Raw genomic sequence first — 27540 nt, 5'->3', positions numbered from 1 at the left:
TCCATATACCTCTCCACTCCATCCCTCCATCTCATCCTTGGCCTTCCCCTCCCCCTCTCCCCCTCCACCTCACTCACACTCTCCTCATCAGTCTCTCACTCTCCATCCTCTCCATATTGCCAAACCACCTCAATAGGTTTCTCCTGACGCTTCCTATCACATCCACATCCACACCACAATGCTCCTTCACATCCTCATTTGTTAGTCTGTCTCTCCACGTGACTCCACAGGCTCTTCTCAAATAACTCATTTCCACTGCTCTCACTCTTGACTTATGTCCTTCCAACAAGGTCCAAGCTTCACTTCCATAGTTAGGGTTGGTATCACAATACTGCCATGCAGCAACATTTTTACTTCCATGCTCACTTCCCTGTTCCTTATCATTGCTTTCAAAGAACAAGCTACCTTGCTTCTCTGTTGTACCCTCTCAAACACTTCACCCTCTAAACTTACATCCTTATCCTCATCACACCACCCAAACACTTAAACACATTCACATTTTCCATTTCCTCTTCAACCAGCCCCACTGTACATTCAGTGGCTTCATTTCTCTCAAAGACTATAACATTACTCTTCCCCACATTCACCTTTAGATCCTGTTTCTTACACATTCTACCAAACTCATTCACCAGGCCTTGCAGTTCCCCTTTGTCTTCACTTAACAATACAGTATCATCTGCAAACAGCAGTACAGGGAGTTTCTAAACACTGCCTTCTCTCATTAGGATCACTCCAACATCCACTGCCCTACCTTGTACCTCTTTCATAATCCCATTCATATACAGACTGAACAACCATGGGGACATGACACATCCCTGTTTCAACCCAACCTTCAAACAGAAAAATTCACACAGTTCACTATCCACACACAATGCAGTCTTAGCACCCTCATACATACTCTTCACAGCATTCACCAACTTCCCATCTACTCCATATATTCTTAATACTGTACAGTACTTTCCACAATCCTTGTCTATCCACCCTGTCATATGCTTTCTCCAAATCCATGAAGGCCACATACAACTTCTTTCCATTCTCAACTTCTCTAGAAACATTTCTACTGAAGACCTAAAAATGAACATCTGATCTATACAACATCTTTCCCTCCTAAAACCTCTCTGGTCTGCTCCAACTAATTCCTCTGCTATTTCCCTAACACTGTCAATACCTATCCTACCATATACTTTTCCTATTACACTAAGAAGACAAATGCCCCTATGATTACCATACACTTTTGTTTCCCCTTTTCCTTTGTCTATCTATCTATCTATCTATCTACAATCCGGCGCCCTAATCCCGCAAAGGGTGGCCGCAGACAAAGCGCCTCCAAGTCGCTCTGTCACCCACCATTTGACAGCCCTACCCCCAACTCACTCCCCCCTCCCTCAAATACCTCTCAACACCATCCCTCCATCTCATCCTCAGTCTTCCCCTCCCTCTCCCTCTCTCCACTTCACCTATGTACACCCTCTTAGTCAGTGTTTCATTCTCCATTCTCTCCACATGTCCAAATCACCTTAGTGTATTTCTAATTTTTTCAACGACATCCACATCCACCCCACAACGTTCCTTCACTTCTTCAATTGTCAACCTGTCCCTCTCTGTCACTCCACGTGCTCGTCTCAAGTAACTCATTTCCACTGCTCTCACCCTTGACTTGTTCCCCTCTAGCAAGGTCCATGTCTCGTTTCCATTCCTTTGTACTGGGGAATAATCCAATCTTCCGGAACTCTATCATCCTCCCAGGCCAATCTGCACATCTTCCATAACCATTCTACTACTATCTCTCCCCTATGCTTCAGCATTTCACCACATACTCCGTCAAGTCCTGAGGTTTTCCCCATTTTGACTCTCTTAATAACTTCCACTACCTCCATCCTACTGATTTTGTCCTCTCTTCTCACCTCCCTCCTTCTCCCAGCCATTCCTCAGCCACTTCACTTGCATTACTTTCATTCTCTATGTTCAACAGTTCCTTAAAGTGTTCACTCCATCTACTCACTTTTTCTTCCTTGTCCACTAGCAATCCTCTATTTTTATCTTTCACTCCCTGACTTATTTTGTTATCACCCGTCTAACTCTTTTTACCTCTTCTACATTTTCTTACATGCCCTTCACTTTACACTCAAATTCCTTCCAAATTCCTCATTCACTTTCTTGCTCTCTTTTACTAATCTTTTCATCTCATTCTTCTTCTCTACATATAACTCTCTCTTCCGTCTCTCACCTTCCTCAATGCTCCTGCTTCTCATCCACTCACTATATGCTTTCTTCTTTTGTGCCACAGCCTGTCTCACCTCATCATTCCACCAAGCTGTTCCCTGCACCCCCTTTCATCTTCTCTTCACCCCACACACCACTTCACATGCTGCACAGATTTCTTCTGTGACAAGGCTGTAATTTCTGAGGGGCTAGGGGGGCTATAACCCCCCCAACGTTTTCTGTATATTAATCTGTCAAAACTTCAACTATGATTGAGGGCTTATAAAGATGAATCTGAAAATAAAATGGAAGAAAAACTCTGAGTGGTTCTGTTGAAAATTCAAACAAATTACACGTGTTTGATCGAATACAGTACAGGTATTTCTAAACTTGATCCAAGTTGATCATAAACTAAATCGTAATGGTTCTTAGATACTGACTATTTTATCATTTCCAAAAGAATAAAGGCAGGGCAGTATATTTCAACCTGAATTCTACTGCAGGCATGAAAGAACAATCCTGATAGAAGTGCAGCATAGTGCAACAAAAATGTAAAATGGCCAAATTATTAAACAAATTCACAGTTTTAGTTGAAAGTTTAGACTGGCAGAAACTGAAGCCATTTACTTAAACACCCACCTCCATCATTATACATACATGTCTCATTAAACATCAATTTTTAGGTAGCATCAAACTGATATATATCGGATAGTCTGCAAACTTAAGCGCTCTGATTTAGTACAGAGGTATATAAATTTGGTCTGGCCCCCCAAAAATTCTGCTGAAAATTATGGACCTGTATGAATATCTTGTGCAGAACTTCCACTTCCCCCATCTGCTCCAGATCATATTTACCCAATCGCTCCTCCACTTCTCTCTTATATTCTGCCTTTTTTCCATCCCCTTGCAACCCTTCCACCCTCCATGTATGGACTACTTCCTCCTTTCTTTCCCTTCTCCTTTTCCTCCATTTCATTTGAACCATGACTTTCACCACCACCATGTGGTGGTCACAAAGTCCACTCCCCAGCCTTTGTATGCTCTTGCATCCATTACACACCTTCTCATTCTATCATCCACACACACACACACACACAATAAATTATTGCCTTCTGTTTATTCAGTTCACCACCCACCCTTCTCATCACTCGCCACATATACCTGTGGATCATTTTGTGTCTAAAGAGGGTACTGGCTATCACCAACCCACTCCCTGCACAAAAATGTCCACTACTGCCATTCTCATCCACTTTTGCGGGCACACCCAATTCTCCAACTACTCCATCCACCTTCTCATTCCCTACTTTTCCATTCATATTTCCAATCAAAAACACTCATTCCTAATCCAAGTCCCAAATTTACAGGGGATAGGGAATCTAGGGAATGACTGATAAATCTCACTGGAACAAGAGAAGAAAGGAAGCTACATATCCCTAACCCAGTAAACCAACCAATACATATCACAAAACAATGCTGTCAGTTACCTAACAGGAGTTGTAGAAAGCTGCTCTGATGTTGCACCACTGCCACTGCTGCACAAAGCTGCAGACTGATCTGGTGCAGCACACAGGTTACAGCTGGCATCTTTACCCTCACAACAACATGTTTGTACGACCTCTGATTCGGTGTTGCCTGTTGTCTCTTCTGTATTAGCTGTCATGTCTGGTACACGAGGTGAGCTTGTGTCACGGTTGAGGTCATTCAGTGGCTGTGTGGGAGGGTAATATGGAGGTGGAAGGTCAAGTGGAACACCATCAACATCTTCATATACTTCATCAGATCTAAGTGTCACCTCTCGTTGCTTGGCTGCTAAAGATGTGATACAGCATGGTTGCTGTGATGATGAGCGATGATTCCTGAAGGTACCACCAATCGCCCCAATGACAGCTAATGTGCCACGACTGGCGTCAGAGGACTGACCAGGTGCTGAGCCAAGCTGTACCATAACAGGTCGCAATGGTGGTAGGGATGCCCCACTTTCTTGTGGCCTATTTGAGCTGCTCACAACTTCACTATAAGGTGGTGGAGCATCCTCATGAGGAAAGTAAAATGAAGGAGGCTTCCAAAGAGAGTAAGGTGGTGTACTACCATCTAGGAAAAAGTCCACATGGTCATTACCACTACAATATGCAGCATTCTGGCAACAGGTATTACTATGGCACGAGTCATGGTTGGGTGCATTTGGGGAGTAAAGCTGATCCTCATAATACTGCTGCTGAGCTGTAACAGAAATATATACAATATTGAACTAAAATTTACATGACATTAATATATATAGATAGATAGATGGATAGATAGATACACACACACACACACACACACATATATACTGTATATACTGTATATATCAGTCAGTCATCATCAGTCAGCCGTTTAAGTATCCACTGCAGGACCGGCCTATCCCGACCGAAGTTGGGACGATACAGCCAGTGTATCTCTACCAAGTGGCTAAGGCTGTCTAGTAGAGATTGTATGTAGGGTGAGAAGTGCTTGTAAGTGTAACTGTAGTGTTGGAGTGGCTTTGGATGTGTGTGTAGTCTGTGAACCAAGTGTAATCGGCCCGCATAAGCCGACTGGGTGCAAGCATACTCTATAGTAAGTGACACTGGTTCAACCACAGCACCCCTTGTGTCCGCTAATGTAGTATGTGACCGGGTGAACCCTGGTTCACTCGTGTACGAAATGCACACTCTACCACTGTGCCACAGAGGCTACGTACATATATATATATAATTACTGTAAAACCTCAATAATTTGACCCTGCAGAAGGTGGAATTTCCAGGAAGTTGAATCCTGACCGAAGTATGACTTATTCAAAGTGTTACATTTCAGCTTATATGAAAGAATGAAATACAGTAAGGTGAGTAAATTAAGATATGATTTTTTTTCTTTTTTTCCTCAACCCCCCTCCCTTTTAAAATCCTGCACATGACCTTGTGTTACATCCCTTTTACCTTCAACCAAGGTTTGCCTAACTCTATTTTCCCAACGTAAAGTTGACTTTATAAAGTGGCACAAAAGAATAAAGCATATAGTGAGTGGATGAGAAACAGGGGCATGGAAGAAGTTGAGGGACGGAAAAGAGAGTTATATGTGGAGAGGGGGAGAGAGGTGAAAAGATTAGTGGGAGAGAGTAAGAAGAGGGTGGATGAGGAATTTGGAAGGAATTTGAGTGTAAAATGGAGGGAAGGTAAAAAAATGTTCTGGAAAGAGGTAAAGAGAGTCAGAAAGGGTGCAAAAGAAGTTGGCTGGGGAGTGAAAGATAAAAATGGTAGATTATCAGTGGAGAAGGGAGAAAAAGTGAGTAGATGAAGTCTATCTATCTATCTATAGCCCGACGCCCTAATCCCGCAAAGGGTGGCCGCAGACAAAACGCCTCCAAGTCACTCTGTCACCCACCATTTGACTCCCCTCCCCCCAACTCACCCCCCCCCTCCCTCATATACCTCTCAACTCCATCCCTCCACCTCATCCTCGGTCTACCCCTCAGTCTCCCTCCCTCCACCTCACCTACATACACCCTCTTAGTCAGTCTTTCATTCTCCATTCTCTCCACATGTCCAAACCACCTCAGTGTATTTCTCCTAATCTTTTCAACCCCATCCACATCTACCCCACAACGTTCCTTCACTTCTTCATTCGTCAACCTGTCCCTCCACGTCACTCCACATGCTCCTCTCAAGTAACTCATTTCCACTGCTCTCACTCTTGACTTGTTCCCCTCTTGCAAGGTCCACGCCTCGCTTCCATATGTCAGGGTAGGGATCACAATACCATCATGCAGTGCCTTCTTAACTTCCATACTCACCTCCCTATTTCTCATCACTGCTTTCAGTGTACCAACAACCTTTCTTCCCTGCTGTACCCTTTCACGTACTTCATCCCCCAAAGTTCCATCCTTACTCATCACACTACCCAAGTACTTGAGTGCACTCACATTCTCCATATCCTCACCATCCAACCTCACTGCACACTCTGTGACTTCATTCCTCTCAAACACCATAACTTTACTTTTGTTTACATTAACTTTCAGCTTCCTCCTCCTACACACTGTCCCAAATTCATTCACCAAACCTTGCAACTCCCATTCATCTTCACTCAACAATACTGTATCATCAGCAAACAGCAACACCGGAAGCTTCCAAATCTCACCCTCATTCATTAGGGCCACCCCCACATCCACTGCCCTACCTTGCACCTCCTTTACAACCCCATCCATATATATATTAAACAGCCATGGAGGCATCACACACCCCTGTTTCAGTCCCACATTGAGATCAAAGAACTCACTCAGCTCACCATCCACTCGCACCGTAACCCTAGCCCCCTCGTACATACTCTTCACAGCACTCAACAATTTCCCCTCCACCCCATATATTCTTAATACCTTCCACATACCTTGCCTATCTATTCTGTCATAAGCTTTCTCCAAGTCCATGAAGGCAGCATACACTTTCCTTCCCTTCTCTAGATACTTCTCCACTAAACATCTTAGAACAAATATCTGATCTACACACCCTTTTCCCTTCCTAAATCCCCCTTGTTCTTCTCCAACTAGCTCCTCTGTCAAATGCCTAACCCTATCAATGAGTATTCTACCATATATTTTACCAGTCACACTAAGAAGGCAAATACCCCTATGGTTACCACATGCTTCTCTCTCCCCTTTTCCTTTGTACAGAGGAACAATTATACCTGATTTCCAGTCCTCTGGAACCCTTCCCTCTTCCCAAGCCAATCTACACAACTTCCATATCCACTCCACAACAATCTCACCCCCATACCTAAGCATTTCACCACACACTCCATCAATTCCTGGGGCCTTTCCCAGCTTAATCTTCATCGCTTCCACTACTTCCGACCTACTGATCTCTTCCTCCCTCCTCTCATCTCTTCTTCTCCCAGCCATTCCCCAACCACTTATACTCACACTGCTCTCACTCTCTACATTCAACAAATCCTCAAAGTGCTCCTTCCATCTCCTCAATTTCTCTCTCTTCTCCACCAACAATCTATTATTCCTATCTTTCACTCCCCTACTATTTCCCCTTTCACACTGCCTTACTTTCTTTACCTCCTTCCAAAACAATTTCTTACTCTCCCTCCATTTCACACTCAGATGAAGTGAACATTTTAATGAATTGTTGAAGATAGAGAATGAAAGTAATGTGCGTGTAAGTGGCTGGGGAATGGCTGGGAGAAGGAGGGATGTAAGAAGGGAAGAAATTAGTAGGATGGAAGCTGTGGAAGCAATGAAGAAAGTTAAAATGAGGAAAGCCCCAGGAATTGATACAGTGTGTGGTGAAATGCTGAACCATGGGGGAGAGACAGTAGTAGAATGGATGTGGAAGATGGGCAGATTGGCCTGGGAGGAAGGTAGAGTCCCGGAGGAGTAGAAGTCAGATACAATTGTTCCCCAGAACAAAGGAAAAGGGAAAAAAGAAGTACAGTAAAAGTCCCATTATTCGGCATCTCTGGGACCTGGATGATGCCGAGAAATTGGATTTGCCGAATCAAAAACCTACCCACTTAGTACCTTATATATATTGGTGAACACTGTCATCACCACTTATGGTATTAGACCTGTGTTTAGAGAGAGTACTGTATGCTGTACAATACTGCAATCAATACAGTACTATACCTGAATCTGAAATATATATATATATATATAAAAATTAGTGAACATATACTGTACAAGTGTAATGACACAGTACGCCTACAAGTCAGATAACACTTCCTGGATGGCCGTAATGATACGGAATATTACCTACCAGCTCAGTACATCACTTGTATTAGTGAACTCATCACTACTAATATTACTACAAATATGTTTGGAGTGAGTACTGTATACAGTACTTTTTCCAAACACAAAATAAAATAGTTAGAAAACTGCATAAAATAAAGTGAAGGAATATGAATTGGTAAGGTCTTTCTGATGAAAGTTAAACGTACAGTATATTTAGCACTCATTCTTTTGTTCGTTTTTTTTTTTTTTTTTTACATGTGAAAAGGAGAGTATTGATGGAAACAGTAATGTATTCCATTAACCCCTTAATAACCTCTGGCATTGAACAACCCTTTACAGTACCAATGTCAGTGATGTCGAGTTAGTGAGCTATGAAAAAACTGTGAACAATTATTGGAATGGAACGAAGGTCACTGGTATGTTTACAAGACTCTACGCAACGATTCCAAGCAGTCAGGGGGTCGGTTAATCTCAGATGTTTTTGCCCATTTGGTAAATGCACCGTAACTTTGTAATTTCTCCCGTGAATCATAGCGAATCATAGCATGGGTTTAGAAAGCTAACTAACACATTGCTAGGTGTGCCAGATGATTATCTTCATATCTTTAAGAAAAAGGAAGAAATTTAATCCCTCTCTGAGTACGTAGAGTAATTTTCTTCCATTCTTCTGCAATCAATATATTTTTCTTAAAGATGTGAAGATAATTGTCTGGCTCACCTAGCAATGTGTTATTTAGCTACCTAAACCCATGCTATGATTCGCTATGAGTCATGGAAAAATTGATAAAGTTACAGTGCATTTACCATATGGGCGAAAACATCTGAGATTAACCGACCCCCTGACTGCTTGGAATCGTAGCATAGAGTCGTGTAAACATACCAGTGACCTTCATTCCCTCCCCATAATTGTTCAGTTTTCTTTATAGCTCACACTAACCTGACATCACTGACATCGGTACTGTAAAGGGTTGTTCAATGCCGGAGGTTATTAAGAGGTTAATGGGAAATATTACTGTTTGCATCGATACTCTCTCTTTCACATATAAACACAAAAACGAACAAAAGAATGAGCGCCAAATGTACGTTTAACTTTCATCAGAGAGACCTTAGCAATTCATATTCCTCCAGCTTATTTTTAAGTATTTTACTGACTTTAGGTTAGGTTAGGTTTGGTTAAGTTATTAGGTACAGTTAAACTCGGTTAGGTTAGGTTTAGTTACACAGGACAGTCCCTTCCACCATTATGCCGAAGAATAAAAATACTAGAGCTGTCACAGCCATACAGCTAAAACAACGGGGAAACTGATGTAACAAGCAACATTTAAATATGGTTAATGCATTACAGTATCAGTGGTTCATGGGCTACCCAATTACTGGTAAATGTCATTTTCAGGAAGGTGTCAAGAATGAAAGAATTTCAAGAATTAGCGAGGGGGCTTGGAACGTAACCCTCGCTAATTTGGTGGGGGTGATTACTGTACTGTATGATACTGTGCAATATTATAATCAATACAGTACTATACCTGAATCTGAAAAAATATAGAAATTAGTGAACAAACAGAAGTGTAATGAAATATTAGGCCTACAAGTCACAGATAACACTTCCTGGACTGCCGAGATGATTCTGGACATCTGCCGAACAATCAAAGATTTTTGTAAATGGGACTATTTCTCAAAACTGACGAAATGTCAGATCTACCGAATAATCAGCTGCCGAATAATAGGACTTTTACTGTATGTGGTAATTACAGAGGCATATGTCTTCTTAGTGTAATAGGAAAAGTGTATGGTAGGATACTTAACCCCTAAACCGTGGGGTTGTTTTGGCGCTCCTTGTGTGTCCTGCGGGGGTATTCATGCTCCAACAGACTTTGTAAAAATATTTGCCAAAAATCAGTTATTAGCCCTAGACTATTATAATTAAAAATGCATATGGTACATACCTTTAGCTTTCTCCTGGAATGTTTGATGAGCGTTCATCGAGTACCGTAGGACTTGTGGAGACTTCTGAAGTTGGGTAATGAAGTCCCCACTCTACACTTCCCGACACCCCGTAATATGATTACCACAGCCTGATATTATCACTAGAAACACTATTCCATGATTTTCAAATAGTTTGGAATCCATACTCCAAAAAAAAACCCACTGTGAAAGCAATGAAAATTACGAGTGCGTACCAGCTTCCCACTTGTGCTCGTTCGCAGCTGGTATTCTGTCATTTATTATTCATAAAAACACTCACACTTTATATTTCTATTACTATATACTGTAACACTTATATATATCTGCAGTCTTTATCCATAAGTTTCCTTCAGTAATAGTAGTTTATTGTCACCGTAGGCATTCAATTTCTCTTTCAGTAAAATATGTAGCATTCACTTTCTCGTCCTGTACACTAGCGTTGAGAGCGAATCTGTCACTTCCAATTTCGCTTTCATAACTCATAGTATTCATACATGCTAGAGTGAAACTTTCACTTTCATTACTCCTAGTACTGTATATATACTCGTATTCTTATAGTACTACTCATTTACATTTCTATTTACATTCTCTATTTTATTTACATTATTTACATTTTATTTTATTTACACTGTGTTATGCACTGTCACTTGCAGTAACTTATAAAACTATTTTCCACTGTTCACTTATATTTACATTCACTGCTTTCACTAGCTGTTTACACATTATTTACATTTCCACTTGCACTGTTTTAGTCACCAGAAAGATCGTAGGCACTGTCCATCATTTTCATTGATAAATTAGCCAGTTCACGTTCCACAGCAGTCACTTATCCCTTTACCCCTTTCCACACGAGGCTTAGTAGGGGTAGAGGTCACAGGGCCCTTTGCATGGGGCTAAAAACCGTCAGAATTGGACAGGCGCGAATCCGACATGGCTTCATCTTGAAAGACAACAGTAAACTGAATGCCGTGGTGGCCTAGGGGCAGTGAAAGGCTGCCAATATCAGCATGGTGACAGCTGCAAATCTAAGCGCTATGAAATGATTGGCAGGAAATCTAGACAATACATAATAAATTAGGTAGTTCCAGGTAAATGTAAATATCACTTAGGCTTCTCCCTTCCTTTCTTATATATATTTTTATTACGAGAATAGATTATACAGCATATTTCAAGGGGAAATAAAGAGGGAAAATTAGCGAACGAGTGCACGTGAGGTGTTGTCAGGTGATAATTAGCCAATTCCAGGTGTATGGCACTATCACTTGCCTTATTTCTTCTTTGTATATATTATTTTGTATAAGAATAGGGCATAGGGCTTATTTCAATGGATGAAATCAGTGGAAAATTTCGGGGAAGATTTACTTAGCGCAGCGCAGCCGGGCAGGCAAGAGGAGAGGGTAATGGAGGGGAGGTAGGAAGGGGAGTCAAGAATGGGGAGAAATGGCTAAATTGTCAACAATGGATGGGAGTACAGATGAGATTAGGAATGCTGACTAGTGTTGGACACTGACAGTACTGATAGATGATACAAGCCACCACTTGAAAGCCTGGGCAAATTCAAAATAACACAGAATCACAAAAGTGACGCCCCGCGGTATGATCCCTTGATCCCAAGTGTCACGAAAGTGACGCCCCACGGTTAAGGGGTTAATGAAAGAGTTAGGGGAATAACAGAGGAATTAGCTGGTGAAGACCAAGGAGGATTTAGGAAGGGAAGAGGTTGTGTATACCAGATATTCATTCTTAGACCTTTAGTGGAAAAGTTTCTAAAGAAAGGAAAGAAGTTGTATGCATCCTTCAAGGATTTGGAGAAAGCATATGACAGGGTGGATAAACAAGGATTGTGGAAAGTATTAAGAACATATGGAGTAGATGGGAAGTTGTTGAAGGCTGTGAAGAGTATGAAGGTGCTAAGGCTGCAGTGTATGTGGATAGAGAACTGAGTGAATGTTTCAATTTGAAGGATGGATTGAAACAGGGATGTGCCATGTCTCCATGGTTGTTCAATCTGTGGTACAGCGGTAGAGTGTGCGTTTTGCACGCTCGTGAGCACGGGTTTGCCTCCCATCAGAGTTGTAAAAACTTTGGGAAGCGTTCACCTAGCCACTTGCTACTTTGGCGGACACAAAGGGTGCTGTGGTTGAACCAGTGTCGCATACTAGTATGCTTGCACCCAATCGGCTTAAGGCGGGCCGATTACACTTGGTTCACGCACTACGCACACATCCAAAGCCACTACAACACTACAGTTACACTCACAAGCACTTTTCACCCTACATACAGTCTCTACCAGACAGTCTAAGCCACTGGGTAGAGATACATTGGCTGTATCGTCCCTGCTTCGGTAGGGATAGGCCGGTCCTGCAGTGGACCTCAATGGCTGATGATGTTGATGATGATGATGATAGAAGAGATACATGGTAGGGCAGTGAATGTTGGGGTGGCCCTAATGAGAGAGGGCAGTGTTTGGAAACTCCCTGTACTGTTGTTTGCAGATAATACTGTGTTGTTAAGTGAAGACGAAGGGAAGCTGCAAGGCTTGGTGGATAAGTTTAACCCTTATCCGCCGGTTGACGTGTATGCACGACAGGATTGAAGGCGCGGAGGGCCACCGGTTGCCTTGCTATACCGCACTCACCTTCCCGCCACTATTTGATTACACTACCGTTTTCTGTGGTACCTACGGGGTAGGTAGGACCCCCAGGTACCCTGCAGTTGCGCTGTTCAGTTTGTACTCGGCAGTGGTAGCGAGAGGAGCCACGTCATCTTCCTTGACATCGTCCGATTCTGTCCCACCCATGAAGGGCCGACTGCCTTATCAATCCCCGCAAAAGTTCTGCCCTTATTTCCAGGTAAAGGGCTTAGTGATAGTGCCATAGGACATGCCCTTGACGATGCTGTCTCTCATATACTCAGCACAAGTACGTCCTCTGAGGAGAAAAAAAAAAAGCTACCACGTGGAGAGTGAGCTCTCTTGCCCTCCAACCCCTACTCGTTCTCCAACTTCTCCAGGAGGAAGGGACAGTCTACGAGAGTGATGATTTCGGCGATGAGGAGGTGCAAGATGACCCAGGACATCGGGAAAGTGACGCGGACCTGGCGGTCATCTGTGGAAAACAACGCCGCAGAGCCGTTTCCCCCACACTCTCGCCACCTGCTTGCGCTCCCCCACACCTCAGCCTACCACTTCAAGGGCAGATGCTCCACAACCAGGCCCTTCAGGAGTGGTATGAGTACTGAGCAGGTGTGTGGGGAAGTGTAAATAGGGTACAGCAGTGCAGAAGTTTGTGTATTTTCATAAATGAGTGAAATGTGTGATTTTGTAAGTGAATTATAGAAAGTGCTAAGATATAAGTCTTTTATAAGTTCTACAAGTGCATATAAGTGATTTATAGTATGTGCAATACACGAGTTGATACTGTTTATTGGATACTGGTAAGAAAATTATTGGATATACCCTGAGTTTGCCTACCTGTTACCTGAAAGAAAACCACTTGTGAGCGGGCAACAATGAACAATACCAGCTTCGGTATACCTAAATTATTTCACTCAATACTCAGGGGGATTGTGCCAAATATGAGCATCAGAGTATCTGTGATGTGAAGTACAAATAATGTTAGTTGTGTGAAACATTTATGATTTTCACTATAACCCCGATTAGTACAAGGCAGTCTGATTTACAGTACAAATAATTACCTCGTACTCTACAATAATGCGTGAAAGAGCAACAGCATTTACTTGTCAAAGGGCAATTACCCGTAATCGTGATGTAAAGTGCATTTCTGTCTTAGTAAAGGAAAAATATGATTATTTACGGAAGAAGTGAGTACAGAAAAACGACGAGATATTTCTTTTCCCACACACCTACAGGGCTTGGTGGCATGATGGTGTGGGCGGTAAATCCTTGGGTGAGCCACATGAACCGGGTTAATCAAAATTAGATATGCATGAAATGACCCAATTTAGCACCATACTTCCTACTGTGCTAGAAAGACACCAATAACTGTGTATATTTTTAAATTATATCCATTTTACTGAAGAATAAAGATTAACAGGAAAAAATGAAAAGAAATAGAATTTCTGCTCACAGCTCTTGCACCATCAGAGGTAAATATGAAGCCTAAGTCTTGTAACTGATGGAACACTGCCAGTGTTCACTGCACATAAATGCATGAGATGTGATCAGTTTACAGCCTGACTCACAGATTCCTACCCGTCTGCCACAGTTTCTCAACAGACTCCTACCGTCTAGGTATTGTTTTTCTTTTGAGTGTTTCAATTTAACCATAGTGATATAATATTAAGATCAAAATATTCCTTATGTTAGATAGAGAATTTTTACCATTTAAAGACCATGTACAAGATGTGAGATATGACTGTAATTTTGGAAAATAATCACCATTCCAGCCTTAGTTCACACCTAGCCTAAAGAGGTGAGGAGATAAATGCTATAAGAATTACAGTATATGAATCTGAGGTCACTGAGAAAAAAAACATTTATTTTTCATCGTTACAGATGATTCCTAAACAAATCCGATTATCAGATAAATATCCCCTTCAGATACAGATACAGACATTAATCGGTATTAATCAATTTACAACACTAGGTAAATGGATATCTGAGTGAGTAGTTCAATATTTGTGGGACAGGGGTGTGTGATGTCCTCATGGTGGGCCAAGAAGATGGATAGATATGTTAAAGTGTGTGGGGGTATGAAAGGATGGCATGGAGTGTTGAAGCTATGGAACCAACAAAGAATTGAGCTGACTGGAAGAATTTTGTAGAGAGGAGCATATGACAACAGTTCAGAGCCTCTATATTTCCCAATGAAGTGATACCGATAGTCAGACTGACTCTTGCCAATAGGTAGAATGACTGACGTAAATGTCAATGTGTATGCCTGTGAGGTGGAGTCAGGATTCCAACAGCCTTAATGATGGGTGAATGAGAGAGTGGTTCATTCAACTAGGCAGCCTTTGGTTAATTTTCCCTTCTATTATTTTTTTCTAACCCATCTTCACCCCATTCAAGTGACAGGAAATAATATGATAGTGATGATGTTCAAGATGGATATCTACTGTATATACAGTATCTATGCTTCTCTCTCTAAATATATAGTTTATGTGTAAATTGTTTTTTTATTTACTTACATATGTATTCAGGATCATGAGAGGAAAATAAGGGAAGTTGGTTATGAATGGTGAGAGATGAAGTCTATTACACATAATTATGTACTGTATGCAGAACATACTGAGGTGTTCACAGATAGTGAATGGGATCCTTGCAGATTTGTTCAGTTGTGTGAATGTCTATGTGCTACAAGCTCTGAAAGCAACTACAGTGAGTCGTTGATAAATGAACCCCCGAAGTACGAATTTTCGATGTTACGAAAGCGATGAATATAGGACAAATTCCACTAAACGAAAGTATCTGTCTCGATGATACAAAAAGCGATACGAAAGGAAATATGAAAAATTCAAATAGGGAATTGCTTGCAGTAAGGAAACGAACAAACCCATCTCTGGTAAACAATTTTTCGTGCGCTTCTCAGCTGATTCCATGGTTTTGGGACAATTCACCATCAGGTCACTTCACCATCAAAACAATACCAAGAATATTCGCAGTCAGGATGATTCCCCATCATTTATTTACATATCAGTTTACTTAGCAAGTATATTAGTTTCTGAGTTATATGAGTTACAAAAATGATGGTGGTTTATTCTTTTTATAATGTAAAATATGGCACCAAATAGTTGGTATTAATGGAAAAAAATATAAATATATTGAAACGTGAATCAGGTGAAATACAATGTTTCACTTCATCGTTTAATATAAGGCTACATATGAAACATTGGCATTTATATAAATGCCTAATAACCTCATGTGAATGATCGACATACTCTAAAATTATACGAATAATCGTCCACATTCTCAGCTAATCAATCAATCTCAACCTACTGCATCCAAAAATTACAATACACTCAACCCCCTGCTATCACGCGTTCAGCTATCGTGTTTATCTGCTATCACGCACACATCAAATGCACAACCATACATGCTATCACGCACCCCAAGACCGCTATCACGCATCGAGTTTGAATCGCCCGGGTTCTGAACGCCGCACCGGATCGGTGCGACTCATCCTCCTACGTCACAGAGCATCCCCGTTGGTGATCAGCTGATGCTCCCCAACCATCTCGCCACTTCAGTTGAATGCGTGTTAGCTCTCTGTTGACAGTGAAAGAGGAATTCCTTACACTTTTTTGTGTGTGTGTGATATAATGGCTGACAGACTGCACAAAAAACCACCCACCATCGCCGAGCAGAAGCTGGCGGGAAGTTCAAGGGATGTAAAGCCACGAATAAACCTGACATATGCTCAGAAACTAGAAATCTGCAAGCTTATTGATGGTGGTGTGACAAACAGAGGAGCAGCAAAAAAGTTTGGAGTGAACAAGTCTACTGTGAGAGACATTTATTTAAAGAAAAAATATATTGAGAAACACATGAAACTTGCTCCTTCAGCTGCTGCTGAAGGAAGAAGTTCAAACATAGTGCTCCTGAAGAAGTTCAAACATAGTGCTCCCAAAGACAGAACAGTTATTAAGTTGATATCTAGAGAGATAGGCTAAGCGAAACTTAGCTTTGGACACTAAAGAAATCATGGAGACAGCCAAAGAGATCTATCAAGGTGTGGCTAAGAAACTTCTAATTGAAACCTCACCAGTGTTTCTCGCTTCAAAGGGGTGGGTGGATAGGTTTTTGATGAGGCATAAGGTGACAAATGTTAAAATAAGTGGTGAGGCTGCAAGCGGTGACAAAGATGCTGCGCATATGTAACCGGAATCACACAGGAAAATCATTGAAGCTGGCCAATATACCCCTGATCAAATCTTCAATATGGATGAGACAAATTTTTACTGGAAGGCAATGCCCCGTCGCACGTTCATAACTTCCAAGGCTGCTAGAGTGCGTGGGAAGAAGGCAATAAAAGAGAGATTTACCCTTTCATTTGCAATGAATGCATCTGGTACCTGCCGCCTCAAGCCTACAGTTGTCCACCGAGCGAAAAACCAAGAGTTTACACTGGATATAACATGAAAAAACTTAATGTGCACTGGTTGTCGTCTAAGAAAGGGTACATGTCGGCCAAACTATCCCTCGACTGGTTTAATGAATGTTTTCTCAGCGATGTTGAGGAGTTTTGCAAGACCAACAATATTAGATTCAACATATTGCCCTTATTAGACAATGCACCTGGTCATTCACCTCTTCTGAGGTCAGAAAACCCGAATGTGACTATGGAGTTCTTGCCGCCCAACACTACCTCTCTCATTCAGCCTCTAGATCAAGAGGTTATCTCTGTGGTGAAGGCTGCATATTCTAGGCAACAATTTCGATTGATGCGGCAGGCTACTAAGGACACCTCACTCATACAAAATCTGGTTGACAGTGAGGGAGAAGATTAGGCTGAGGCCACAGCTGCAGACACCGAATCAGAACAAAAGGTATTAAAACATTGGAAGAGCTTTACGATAAAGCAGGCAATTGATTTGGTGGTCGAATGTTGGGATAACATTACCCCAGCAACAATAAATCACGCATGGTGCAACATCATGGAGGGTTTACCTGAGGACAGGCAGGTTAAGGTACCAGGCGAGCCCCAGTCAGTGGAGGCAGAGCTGGAGGCTGCAGCTGAGGAGGCGAGAGGTATTGCTGGCCGTGGGTTTGAGGGCACAACTGGCGACGAGATACGAGATATGTTACGACCAGCACCAGTTACTGCTGAAGATATTCCAGTAGAAGATGCTGAGGAAGCTGAGGATAGCCCAGGAGAAGAGGTGGATGCAGGAGAGAAAGTTAAGGAGGGGCTGAGTATGATGGACATTAAGACTTTGATTGAGTTGGGTGGCCAGATACGTCACATTCTAGAGCAAGATACCACTATCAACAGCAAACAGCGTACATCCTACATTAATAAAGCCCTTGAAGGTTATGAGGGCAAGTACCATGCCTACACGAATGCCCTACACCAGCGACGAATCACAGATTATTTTTGTCAGCACCCAGTCCCTGAACCTACACCTGAACCGACCCCTCAGCCTCAGCCCACGCCTGGCCAGGAACCACAGCCAGGCCCTTCCAGCCAAGAGCCAGACTACGAGGGCTTTGACTATGATGTTTTCTTGGACAACCTGGACCAGAGGAGAAAAAATATTTTGAGGAGAGTCAGGCCTGTGAGGGCGCTGGCGGCAACTAAGCCACTCCCAAGCCTTGGAACCCTTCAAACCACCCAAGCTTTCCTTAATCCTTAAAAAAGTAAGTTTGATGGCCTTTTATGCCGTTTATTTTTTCATTATAATGTTATTATTAATATAATAATGCTTTATTTCATGTTGGAGGAGAGATTGGCTGGAAATCGTAGGCATAAAGTGGTTAAAAGTTAGAAAAATGGGCCACCAAAAAACCAATTAGACATTTTCCCATTGATTCTTCAGTTCAGCTATCGCGAATTCAGCTATCACGCGCATTTCCTGTAACCAATTAGGTGTGATAGCAGGGGGTTGAGTGTAAAAATTACTGAAGACAGCTATGGGAGACGCCAGATTATAATTCAAAGTCGACTACAGCGAGGCAAAGGCAAGTTAATTATTGACTACAAGTGCAAATTATAAATAATATCCAAAGCCTACACTGTTGAATGAACACAGACCTTGATAGTTCCCCATGAAATTACTTATTATAATATTAATCAATTAATATTAAGGACACTCAATCTTCGTAAATCACGTGTTTATAAATCACGGGTTTGTAAATCATGGCTAAGTGGCTGTCAGACTGCCGGCACCCTTAAATCGTTGTTAAGTCACGAAAATCACAGACCTAGGCATCGAAGTGGGCCTTTTCCGAGGAGAATCGTAAACCGCGGCATTCAATTTGAAAATCGTGACCCAACAACCAATCACCACCCGCCTCTGGTGGCAAGTGTGCATACTAATGCCGCCATGTTGTTGTTGTTCTTCCCGCCAGTCTGCACACTACAGACCATCGCTGTGGAGTACGAGAGCTACCTGCCTTTTCTGTGCACCTTCCCCCCAGCCTCCTACCTTCCATGGCACCTTCCGAATCCCTGATGAAGCGCTCTAGGCAGTATGGCATCAAGAAGCAGCCACCGTTGTCGTACAGTCAACGTTTGGAGCTCATTTGTCGTCTTGAGAAGGGAGCACCCCCACCTCATGCTGAGAGGTTCTAAGTTCTTCCCAACACCACCCCAATCCATTCATTTAAGCAATATCATCATAGGATTAAGGTGAGATCCCTTAACATTGCTTATTTCTATTAAATACATGCACTGAATATTCCTAAATTTGTATGTTTGTGTTTGATGGTGCCTCGACAGGTGTAGGTAGGGTGCTGTGGGGGGTGGTTGGCCAAAGTCCAGACCCAAATTTATTTTTCACATAAGAGTTATTATTTATAAACCACGGAATTTGTAAATCACGGCAGTGGTCCAGACCCAAATTCCCACGATTTACGAGGATTGAGTGTATATTTAAAGAATGACGGGGAATTGTCTTAGGTGCAAATTGTCCTGACAGGGAATCGTCCATGTTTTGACGGCAAACTGACTTCACGGTGAATTGTCCCGGAACCGAGTCCACATTCCTCCTCGCAGCTTTGCTGTACGTGAGGATATTTTCACAGCTCCACACCTTTTCATACTGTTTAGACATGCCTCCCAAGCGCCTTGCATCATCTCCAGCATTGGGGGAGCCCGCTGCAAAAAAGAAGCAGCACCGTACTCTAACTCTGGAGAGGAAAGTGGAAATTATAAGACGCCATGAGGAGGGGCCGGGAGTCTCGGAGATTGGGCGTGCTTTAGGCCTTGCAGCTTCCACCGTTGGGACTGTGACCACGAAAATGGAGACATACAAGAAAATGGCAACCTCATTCTCTACATCTACAGGTATTACTTACTTCTACAGGTATTACTTACTTCAAAATAGGAGGGGTAAAGTTTAGGTGGGGGGCCTGAGAGGGTCCTGGGAAGCATCCCCCCATTTCTGTGTATATTTTAATGGGGAAAATTGTTCAAATATATGAAATTTTGAATCACGAAAGTTTTTTTCAGTCCCTATCCCTTTCGTTTATCAAGGACACACTGTACATGAGAGAAAAGTTGCACAATTTATTGGTAAGCAAACTGGTAGGAGTGAAATACTGGTCAAGAAAATAAGTGAGGTGTACAGAAAGAATAGCATTCATTTGTCATTTTCATCCCCTCTGAGACAGTTCCCAGAGGGAGATAAGGAATCAGCAAGATAAACAAATGGATATAAAACGATCTCAAAGGGATGTACTGTACAAAACAATATGAGGAAACATGGAAATTTTATTCCTAATGTGGAATAATAATTTTCTAAAAAGGAATATCACTTATACTGCAAATGAACAGTTGTGTTCCAGCATGCTTACCTCTGAGTCTGCGCTGCCGGAGGCGATGCACAAGAAAGAGGAGGAGGGCCAAGGACAAGATGGCAGTGACTGCAGAGGCAACCATTCGTAGTCCCAAATCTGTTGACATCCCTCCACCACCGAATCCATCAGGCAAATTTGGTAGCATATTGTCCATGCACTGGAAGTCGCAGCATGATTTCCCAAGGCGGAATGACTTACAGTCCTGGTAATGAAACACACACCAATGAGAGCTAACTGTATAAATGGAGACATACAGTAGCTGGAACTAATTAGGTGTTGATACAGTGGGCACACTGTAGCTATATAATTCTAACTCATAGCTAGCTCAGGTGCTGAATGCACACACACAAAAAAAAAATAAAAAAAAAAATAACTGTACCTCTTCCATAAAGCAACTTTTTGTGATTCAATAAGCAACAATATACCAGTAAAGAGATGTGAGTTAAATCATCAGCAAATTACAAAGATCCAATGATCCACCACCAACTGAGGAACTACTGTACTTTACTAACAGAAAGAGGTGATGCATCTGTGTGAGGGTATAACAGGAAAAAAAAAAAAAGTGACCTGTGGCTGTTGGCAGAGGACGGCCTGACAGAAGCGAGCCTTGCCCTTCTCACACTTGCAGACAGTGCAGTAGTCAGGGCCTGGCACAAAAGTTTCCCCATTGGGCACTATCTCCTCTCCCAGGGCAATACACTCCCAAGATGACTTGGCCCCTAAAGAAAATGAACCAATAGTTCAAAATCAATGTTATGTATGATGAACACAGTGGAACATGCTTCATGAACTAATAAAAGTACAGCTCATTTACATGATCAGTGTGGGAGCATGTTCTCTAAGCATGGTAACACTTCCATGTTTTGGCACTGATACTGTTAACAATGAATAATGCCATCTACATGACCACTTCCCAACCACATCATTACCAGTACCAGGCTTCGAAAACATGCTCCAACACTGATCGTGTAAATGACCACTTATAAAGTACTTTATTAAAAAGCAATCAATCCAACCAATATTTACATCTATAGCAGATCCCTTGTATATGATAAAGCAGTATATGATGAATCGCTGGTATGATAACAAAAAGTTACGACCTTCTTATTCAATATAAGACAGAATTTTCACTTATATATCATCATGATCCCACACAAAGCCACACTAGTCGATATACAATTGTTATTTTTGTTTATACAACCTTCCTCATGCATGTCTACAGTCATCTGTTTGTTCCAAGATGGCATTTGCATTCATCACTCTCAGGCGTGTTAGTGTCAGTGATGAAACAATACAGTAGTGTGATGCCGGAGTTCACGCTGCATGTGAAGCGCAGTAAAATTAAATAACAACCTGTTTAGGCGAGTCTGATACTTGTTTTTTTGACTCTGCTGAGTGGGTGACCCTTGGCCAAAATTGTATCTACACTGAACCCAAGTTAAAAAATTCTATCTATCTATCTATTGCCAGACGCCTCAATCCCGTTTGGGGTGGCCACAAACAAAATTGACTCTATAATAAATCATTATGAAGGGTAATGGATTTTTTCACACAACCTTATCATAAAACAAGGGTATGCTGTAACTGAACAAAGCTCAATCACTGTACTGTACAGTCAATTTACGGTTCTGTACAGAGCATCTAGCTATATACAGCAGATATCACTCTCTCTGTAAAGCTTAAAATATGCATAAGAAGAATGATTTTTTGTAAATCTATATGCAGTATCTATAAAACACACAGAACTAAAAAGGTAGTCAATACAGCACATTTCTCTATCACTCTGAGCAATTCATTCTCCCTTACTAATGACAAATGAACTACAGTATTAACCCATACTGTGCTGGGGAAAAAAAAATGATTCCCCTCCAAGCCATCCAATTTTGGATTTTTTTCTGGTTAAATGAGCTTAAAACATCAATAAAAGATCCCTGACACTAATAAAAGTAATAACTAAAGCCAGAAAGTTGGATGAGTTAAGTGAGGTTAGTGCCACTCTACTTTTGAAATCTTCGAGGTTACTGAGAGAGCAAAGCAGCTATAGGCCTGTGAACCAATTTTGGATTTTTATTGGGGGGGGGGGCTAATAAAAGATCCCTGGCACAAATAAAAGTAATCACAAAAGCCAGCAAGTTGGTTGAATCGAGTCAGGTTGGTGCCACTCGACCTCTGAAATCTTCAAGGTCACTGAGAGAAGAGAGCAGCTGTGAGCCTGTGAAGACTGTCACTCACCTCCCACGCTCCTAAATCAGTGTTGTAAGCGTAACAGAGAAATGTTTGAAGTTAGTGAGATACGTTATTACGGTACCTTCCATTTTACTTCGGTTGCTTGCAATGACTTCTACGTCACTGGCATTTTCAAGGGGGACATACATTTACGTCACTAGCGTGGTACAGGTTAAACACATATCCAATGAGATGGGCCACAAATTCATTCACAAATCATTCTAGTCCCAAGAATACTGGCTCTACCTCACAAGTCTAACCATAAGCATTTTTTTTTTTTTTTTTTTTTTTTTTTTTTTTTTAAAATAGAGGTGAGGGCGATCACCCTCCACTCACTCGATGTAGTGCTGCTTTGGGTGTCTGCCCTTTCCTCTCCTCCATCCTTCCTCTTCTGTCTTTCATTCCTTCATTCTTTCCTCTTCCTTCTGCCTATGGGTGATTCCACGCTATGTGACAAGCCAAATGGCTTCCTGTACACCAAGAAACCATTTACTATGCTGGATGGTAACCATATAACCAAATTATGGCACAAGGTGGTTTGCTGGGCAATTAAGGCGCTCAACTGGATTGAGCCTGTGCAAGTTTATTTCCAAGGAGTGGTTGGGGTTTACTGCACATGTCATGCCACTCAGGGATGAGTGAGGCTGGTCACTCTCATCTTAAATGTCAGGACCAACTTGCCTAGCCCCAGGCTCCTATGCTCCTCATGGAGCAGACATACATATGCCAGATAACCATTTCACATTTTTTTTTTTTTTCAATTTTTTTCCACCATCATAGCTGACAACGATCCCCATCCTGCAAGATACCTCCCTTTCTCACAAACTCATTTGGCTACTACAGTGTATCAATTCAGTGTCTTCTTGCCTACCATGCCTCTTCCACCCTCAAACTTAAATACATACACACTTTTCTCCACCCATCTATGGTATATCCAGACTCTCGATATGATCACACCATCCAAGCTCACTCTCTTCTACCCTATTACCAATACTTTCCATATTCTACATCTTTACAAATCATTGCGTTTCATATTCTATACACTCAGCCCACCATGATCATGAACAGTCTCATTTCCACTGCCCATTCCGATGACTTCACACTTGTGCTATACACATCTTACACTCATTTCATTTACAAAGGCTCCAACATGCTTGCATGCATCAACCTTGGTCACCTAATGGCAGCTCTCCATGCTGCTCGACCTTGGGCAGCCTCCCTATTCTGCCCCTTATCCCTGGGGTCACACTCTATGACCTCATCCCATGTCTTTTTCGGTCTGCCTCTCACAACCATGACCCCAACACTCACACCTTTCTGCACCCACTCTCATCTCTCATCCTCTCCACATGACCAAACCATCTCAATCTACCTCTCCTCATCAAAACACCAATACACTCCAGTCTCATCCTTCCTCTCAGCTCTTCCATCATAAACCTAGTCCCCCCAGGCCTCGCATTCATGGACGTACTGCACATCCACCTCATCACTGTCATTTCTGTAAGTCTGAGCCTACAAATATCCTCTTTCTTTACTACCCACTTATCACTAGCACACAGCATTAAGTTCCTAACACACGTTGCATATGATGATCCCTTAGCACAGAGGGAGACTCCTCTCAATGTCAAGAGCAGCAACAGCTCCCTGATCTTTTCCAACCACTCCTCACCCCAGCCACAGAGCTAGCTCAAACCCCACCTCCAGCACATATCTCCCAAGTAACAAAACTTTTCCACACATGCAAGAGACCCATCAGCAAAATCAATCCTTTTTTACACCTGACAATCTCCACATGGTCTCCCTGACACATCACACACTTGAAATTGGTATTATCTCACAGTCTACCTCTAACATCACTTCATCTCTTTTGCACTCACTTACCACAAACATTGCAAAATGCAGTTACTTCCCATGCCCTTCTGGCAATCCTCACATGGTCACTCTCCCTCTTCTTTGACAGCACTGCCACCAACCTCAGATACCATTATTTTGTTTTATCTGCATTTACTCTCAAGCCCTTGTGCCCCATACCATCTCTTCACTTCCTAAATCTTTCCTCTGAATCCCTTTATTATTTGCAATTTGCACCAAATCATCGGCATACAACATCTTCCACAGGAGTCCATCTCCGAAGTCACATGAGAGGGTGTCAAGCACCATAGTAAACAATAAGGGACTCAAGACTGATCCCTGATGCACACCAGCATTCACGGAAAACTCATCACTCAAATCTTTGTTCACTCTCACCTAGGTGCAAGCACCCACATACATAGCCATAACCACTCTAACCACCCACTCCTCAATCCCAAGCTTTCTCAATGCTCATTTCACCACCTCCCTAGGGGTTCTGTCAAAGGCCTTCTCTGAATCAACAAAACAAAGTACAGATCCCTTTTCTTTCCTATACATTTTTCCTGAAGCTGTCAAAGAATGCATATGGCAGCAATGGTCCCTTTGCCTGATATAAACCCAAACTGCATCCCATCAATTTTCATTCTCTAATCATACCTTCTAGAACTCTCTCCATTACTTTCAGAATCTGGTCCAAAAATTTTGTTTCTATAATTTTCTCTTTCTAGGACATTACCCTTCCCCTTGTAAACATTTACAATCATACTCTTCAGCCAGTCATCTGGGACAACACACTCATATATAATTGTATTCATCACATCAGTAACTAACACCACTCCTATATCTCCTGAGGCCTTCAACATTTCAGAAGTCAACCCAGACAGACTCATTCACACTCATATTATGTTCATGTAGGAACTAACAAATATCAAGTAGTGTGATGAGCATGAACAGAAGCTAAGAGAATGATGTGCAGAAAAGAGTACAATGGGGAAGAAAAGTTGCAAGTTCACTGAAGGTGGTAATAAGAAACAGACAAACAAGCATGGAAGAAACAACATCACTGCATGAGTGTATTATGACCTCCCTTTTTTTTTTACATATGGATGTGAAGCATGGACACTTGGAAAGACACATATCAAGAGTGTGAAGACTAGAAAGGAGTTGTCTGAGAGATGCATTTAGTGTTATGTGGAAGGACAGACTGACAAATCAGGGTGCACTGTGGACTTGATGTGAACACATTGGAAAACATTAGACGCATCATAAGATGTTCTGGTCATGTGGAGAGAATGAAAGATGAGAGACTGACTGGAAGTGAATGAGGTGGAGTGGGGGAAGGGAAAGAGGAGGCCAAAGGTGAGATGAAAGGATGAGGTGGAGAGGTATATGAGTGAAGGGGGTGAGATTTGGAGGGAAGACAGTCCGAGTGCAGTTGTCAGAATGACAAGGAATTTGTTGAATGCCATCCCTTCTGGGATTATGGTATCTGGTTATAGACTTATAGATAAGGAACTAAAACATCTTCAAATAATCCCCCTGCAGCCTCTATACCTACTTCACTCTAACAAAGCTACAAATTATGGGTGCTGTTCTTGAAGAATATACTGTATTGGTATTCATGCTTTAATTAGTACATAAGCATAATTACCTGCTCCATGGAACACAAAGGACAGAAGCAGGATGTACCACATGATTCACGTTGCCGTCAAATTCTGTAACAACAAATTTTCAAGGTAAATAAAACTCTAGTGACTATATATATCAAACTTGAAGGTGTACACTGTACTTTGTAGTATATGCTGACATTTACATGAAATCACAATTTCTCAATGGTTGTACAGTAACAGAATACTATGCTACATGTGTGTGGGAGAGGACAGTATGTACAATATCTGTGAATAAACATGCAATGCACATGAAAGCTTCTAGTGATAGTATGGATACATTTGTGACCCCATTCTGACAGTTGGATGTGCCTCCATGAATGACCCACCACTTTGGCATTCCTAGTTGCATCACTGGTGGAAGAACAGGTTGCCTATACAGAACATTAGAGAAAAAAGGTATGGGTATAGAAAACAATGAATTAGCACAAAAATGAAGGAAAACATGTGAACAGTCCCTGGCCAACCCAAAGACTAATTTCTGCACAAAGGTGGTAAAATGTTTGCAATTGAATATACCGGTACTGTAGCTACACTGGTACCAGTGTCATTGTACTTAATAGTACAGTAATACCCCGATATACGATACCCCTAGATGCGATACCCTGACTTAGCGATGGGGGTAGAAATACCACCAGGCTCCGATACCCAATGGGCGAGCCCCGGTTTAATGATGGGCCCTCCAATATCGAAACCACAGATGACGGTCCGAAATTTTGAATCACATGCGTTCCCATGGCCAGCTGAGCCAACTCACCTCCTAGGATATGCAGAAATGCTCACACAGGCCCCATTACCATCGCTCACCCCGCGCTCACCCACATCGCGCTTCTCGCACCGGCCATCTGAGAGAGAGGATCTTCCTTACACTCACCCACCACACATCGTGTTGCTCCACCAATGTTATGCAAGTTGCTATCGAAGTGCATTGTAACTGTGTTCGAGCAGTGCCGTGAGTAGAGCAGTGATACTAATCATGTGTGGAGTGCAATACTGAGTGATTTTGGGCCCAAATAAGTGTGATAATGTCTGGCAAGGATGCTGCACATGGTGGGGCTACTGGTGGTGCTAGTGGAGGCCCTAGTTGTGGTGGTAAGCGGCCTGCTAGTGGTGGTGCTGGTGATGTTACCGAGAAGCGTGTACGTAAGACTGTCACTGGAGGTGAAATTAGAAATCCTTAAGTGGCACAACAAAGGCGAAGGAGCGTGTGCTATCGCCTTGGCTCTCCATCTGGCCAAGTCGACCATCTCCACCATCATAAAGAAGAAGGAGGCCATTAAGGCAGCTGCTGGGAAGGTTGCAACCTTATCCGCCTCCCGTATCACCAGCCAGTGAGAGCCTGCTATGGAGGAGCTGGAGCGGATGCTACACATGTGGGTGGAAGATCAGAACCAGCGCAAGGCACC

The 27540-nt window shown here is 42.2% G+C and overlaps 1 protein-coding gene across 1 annotated transcript; it reads right to left on the bottom strand.

Moving 5' to 3' along the window:
• Nucleotides 1-3682: 3682 nt before the first annotated feature.
• LOC145404415 (uncharacterized) lies at nt 3683-26161 on the bottom strand. Its single transcript, XM_080275931.1, has 4 exons — nt 26119-26161; nt 20958-21109; nt 20388-20592; nt 3683-4422 (listed from the first exon to the last, which is right to left on the bottom strand). The coding sequence occupies exons 1-4, from the start codon at nt 26159-26161 to the stop codon at nt 3683-3685; spliced, it is 1140 nt and encodes a 379-aa protein (XP_080132057.1).
• Nucleotides 26162-27540: the final 1379 nt, after the last annotated feature.

Source organism: Coenobita brevimanus, chromosome 63 (genome assembly GCF_032717465.1).
Source record: "Coenobita brevimanus isolate Jiangsu-jjx chromosome 63, ASM3271746v2, whole genome shotgun sequence".
NCBI lineage: Eukaryota > Metazoa > Arthropoda > Malacostraca > Decapoda > Coenobitidae > Coenobita > Coenobita brevimanus.
Note: the sequence above shows the minus strand (reverse complement) of the source record. Positions and strands in the feature narration are given on the sequence as shown.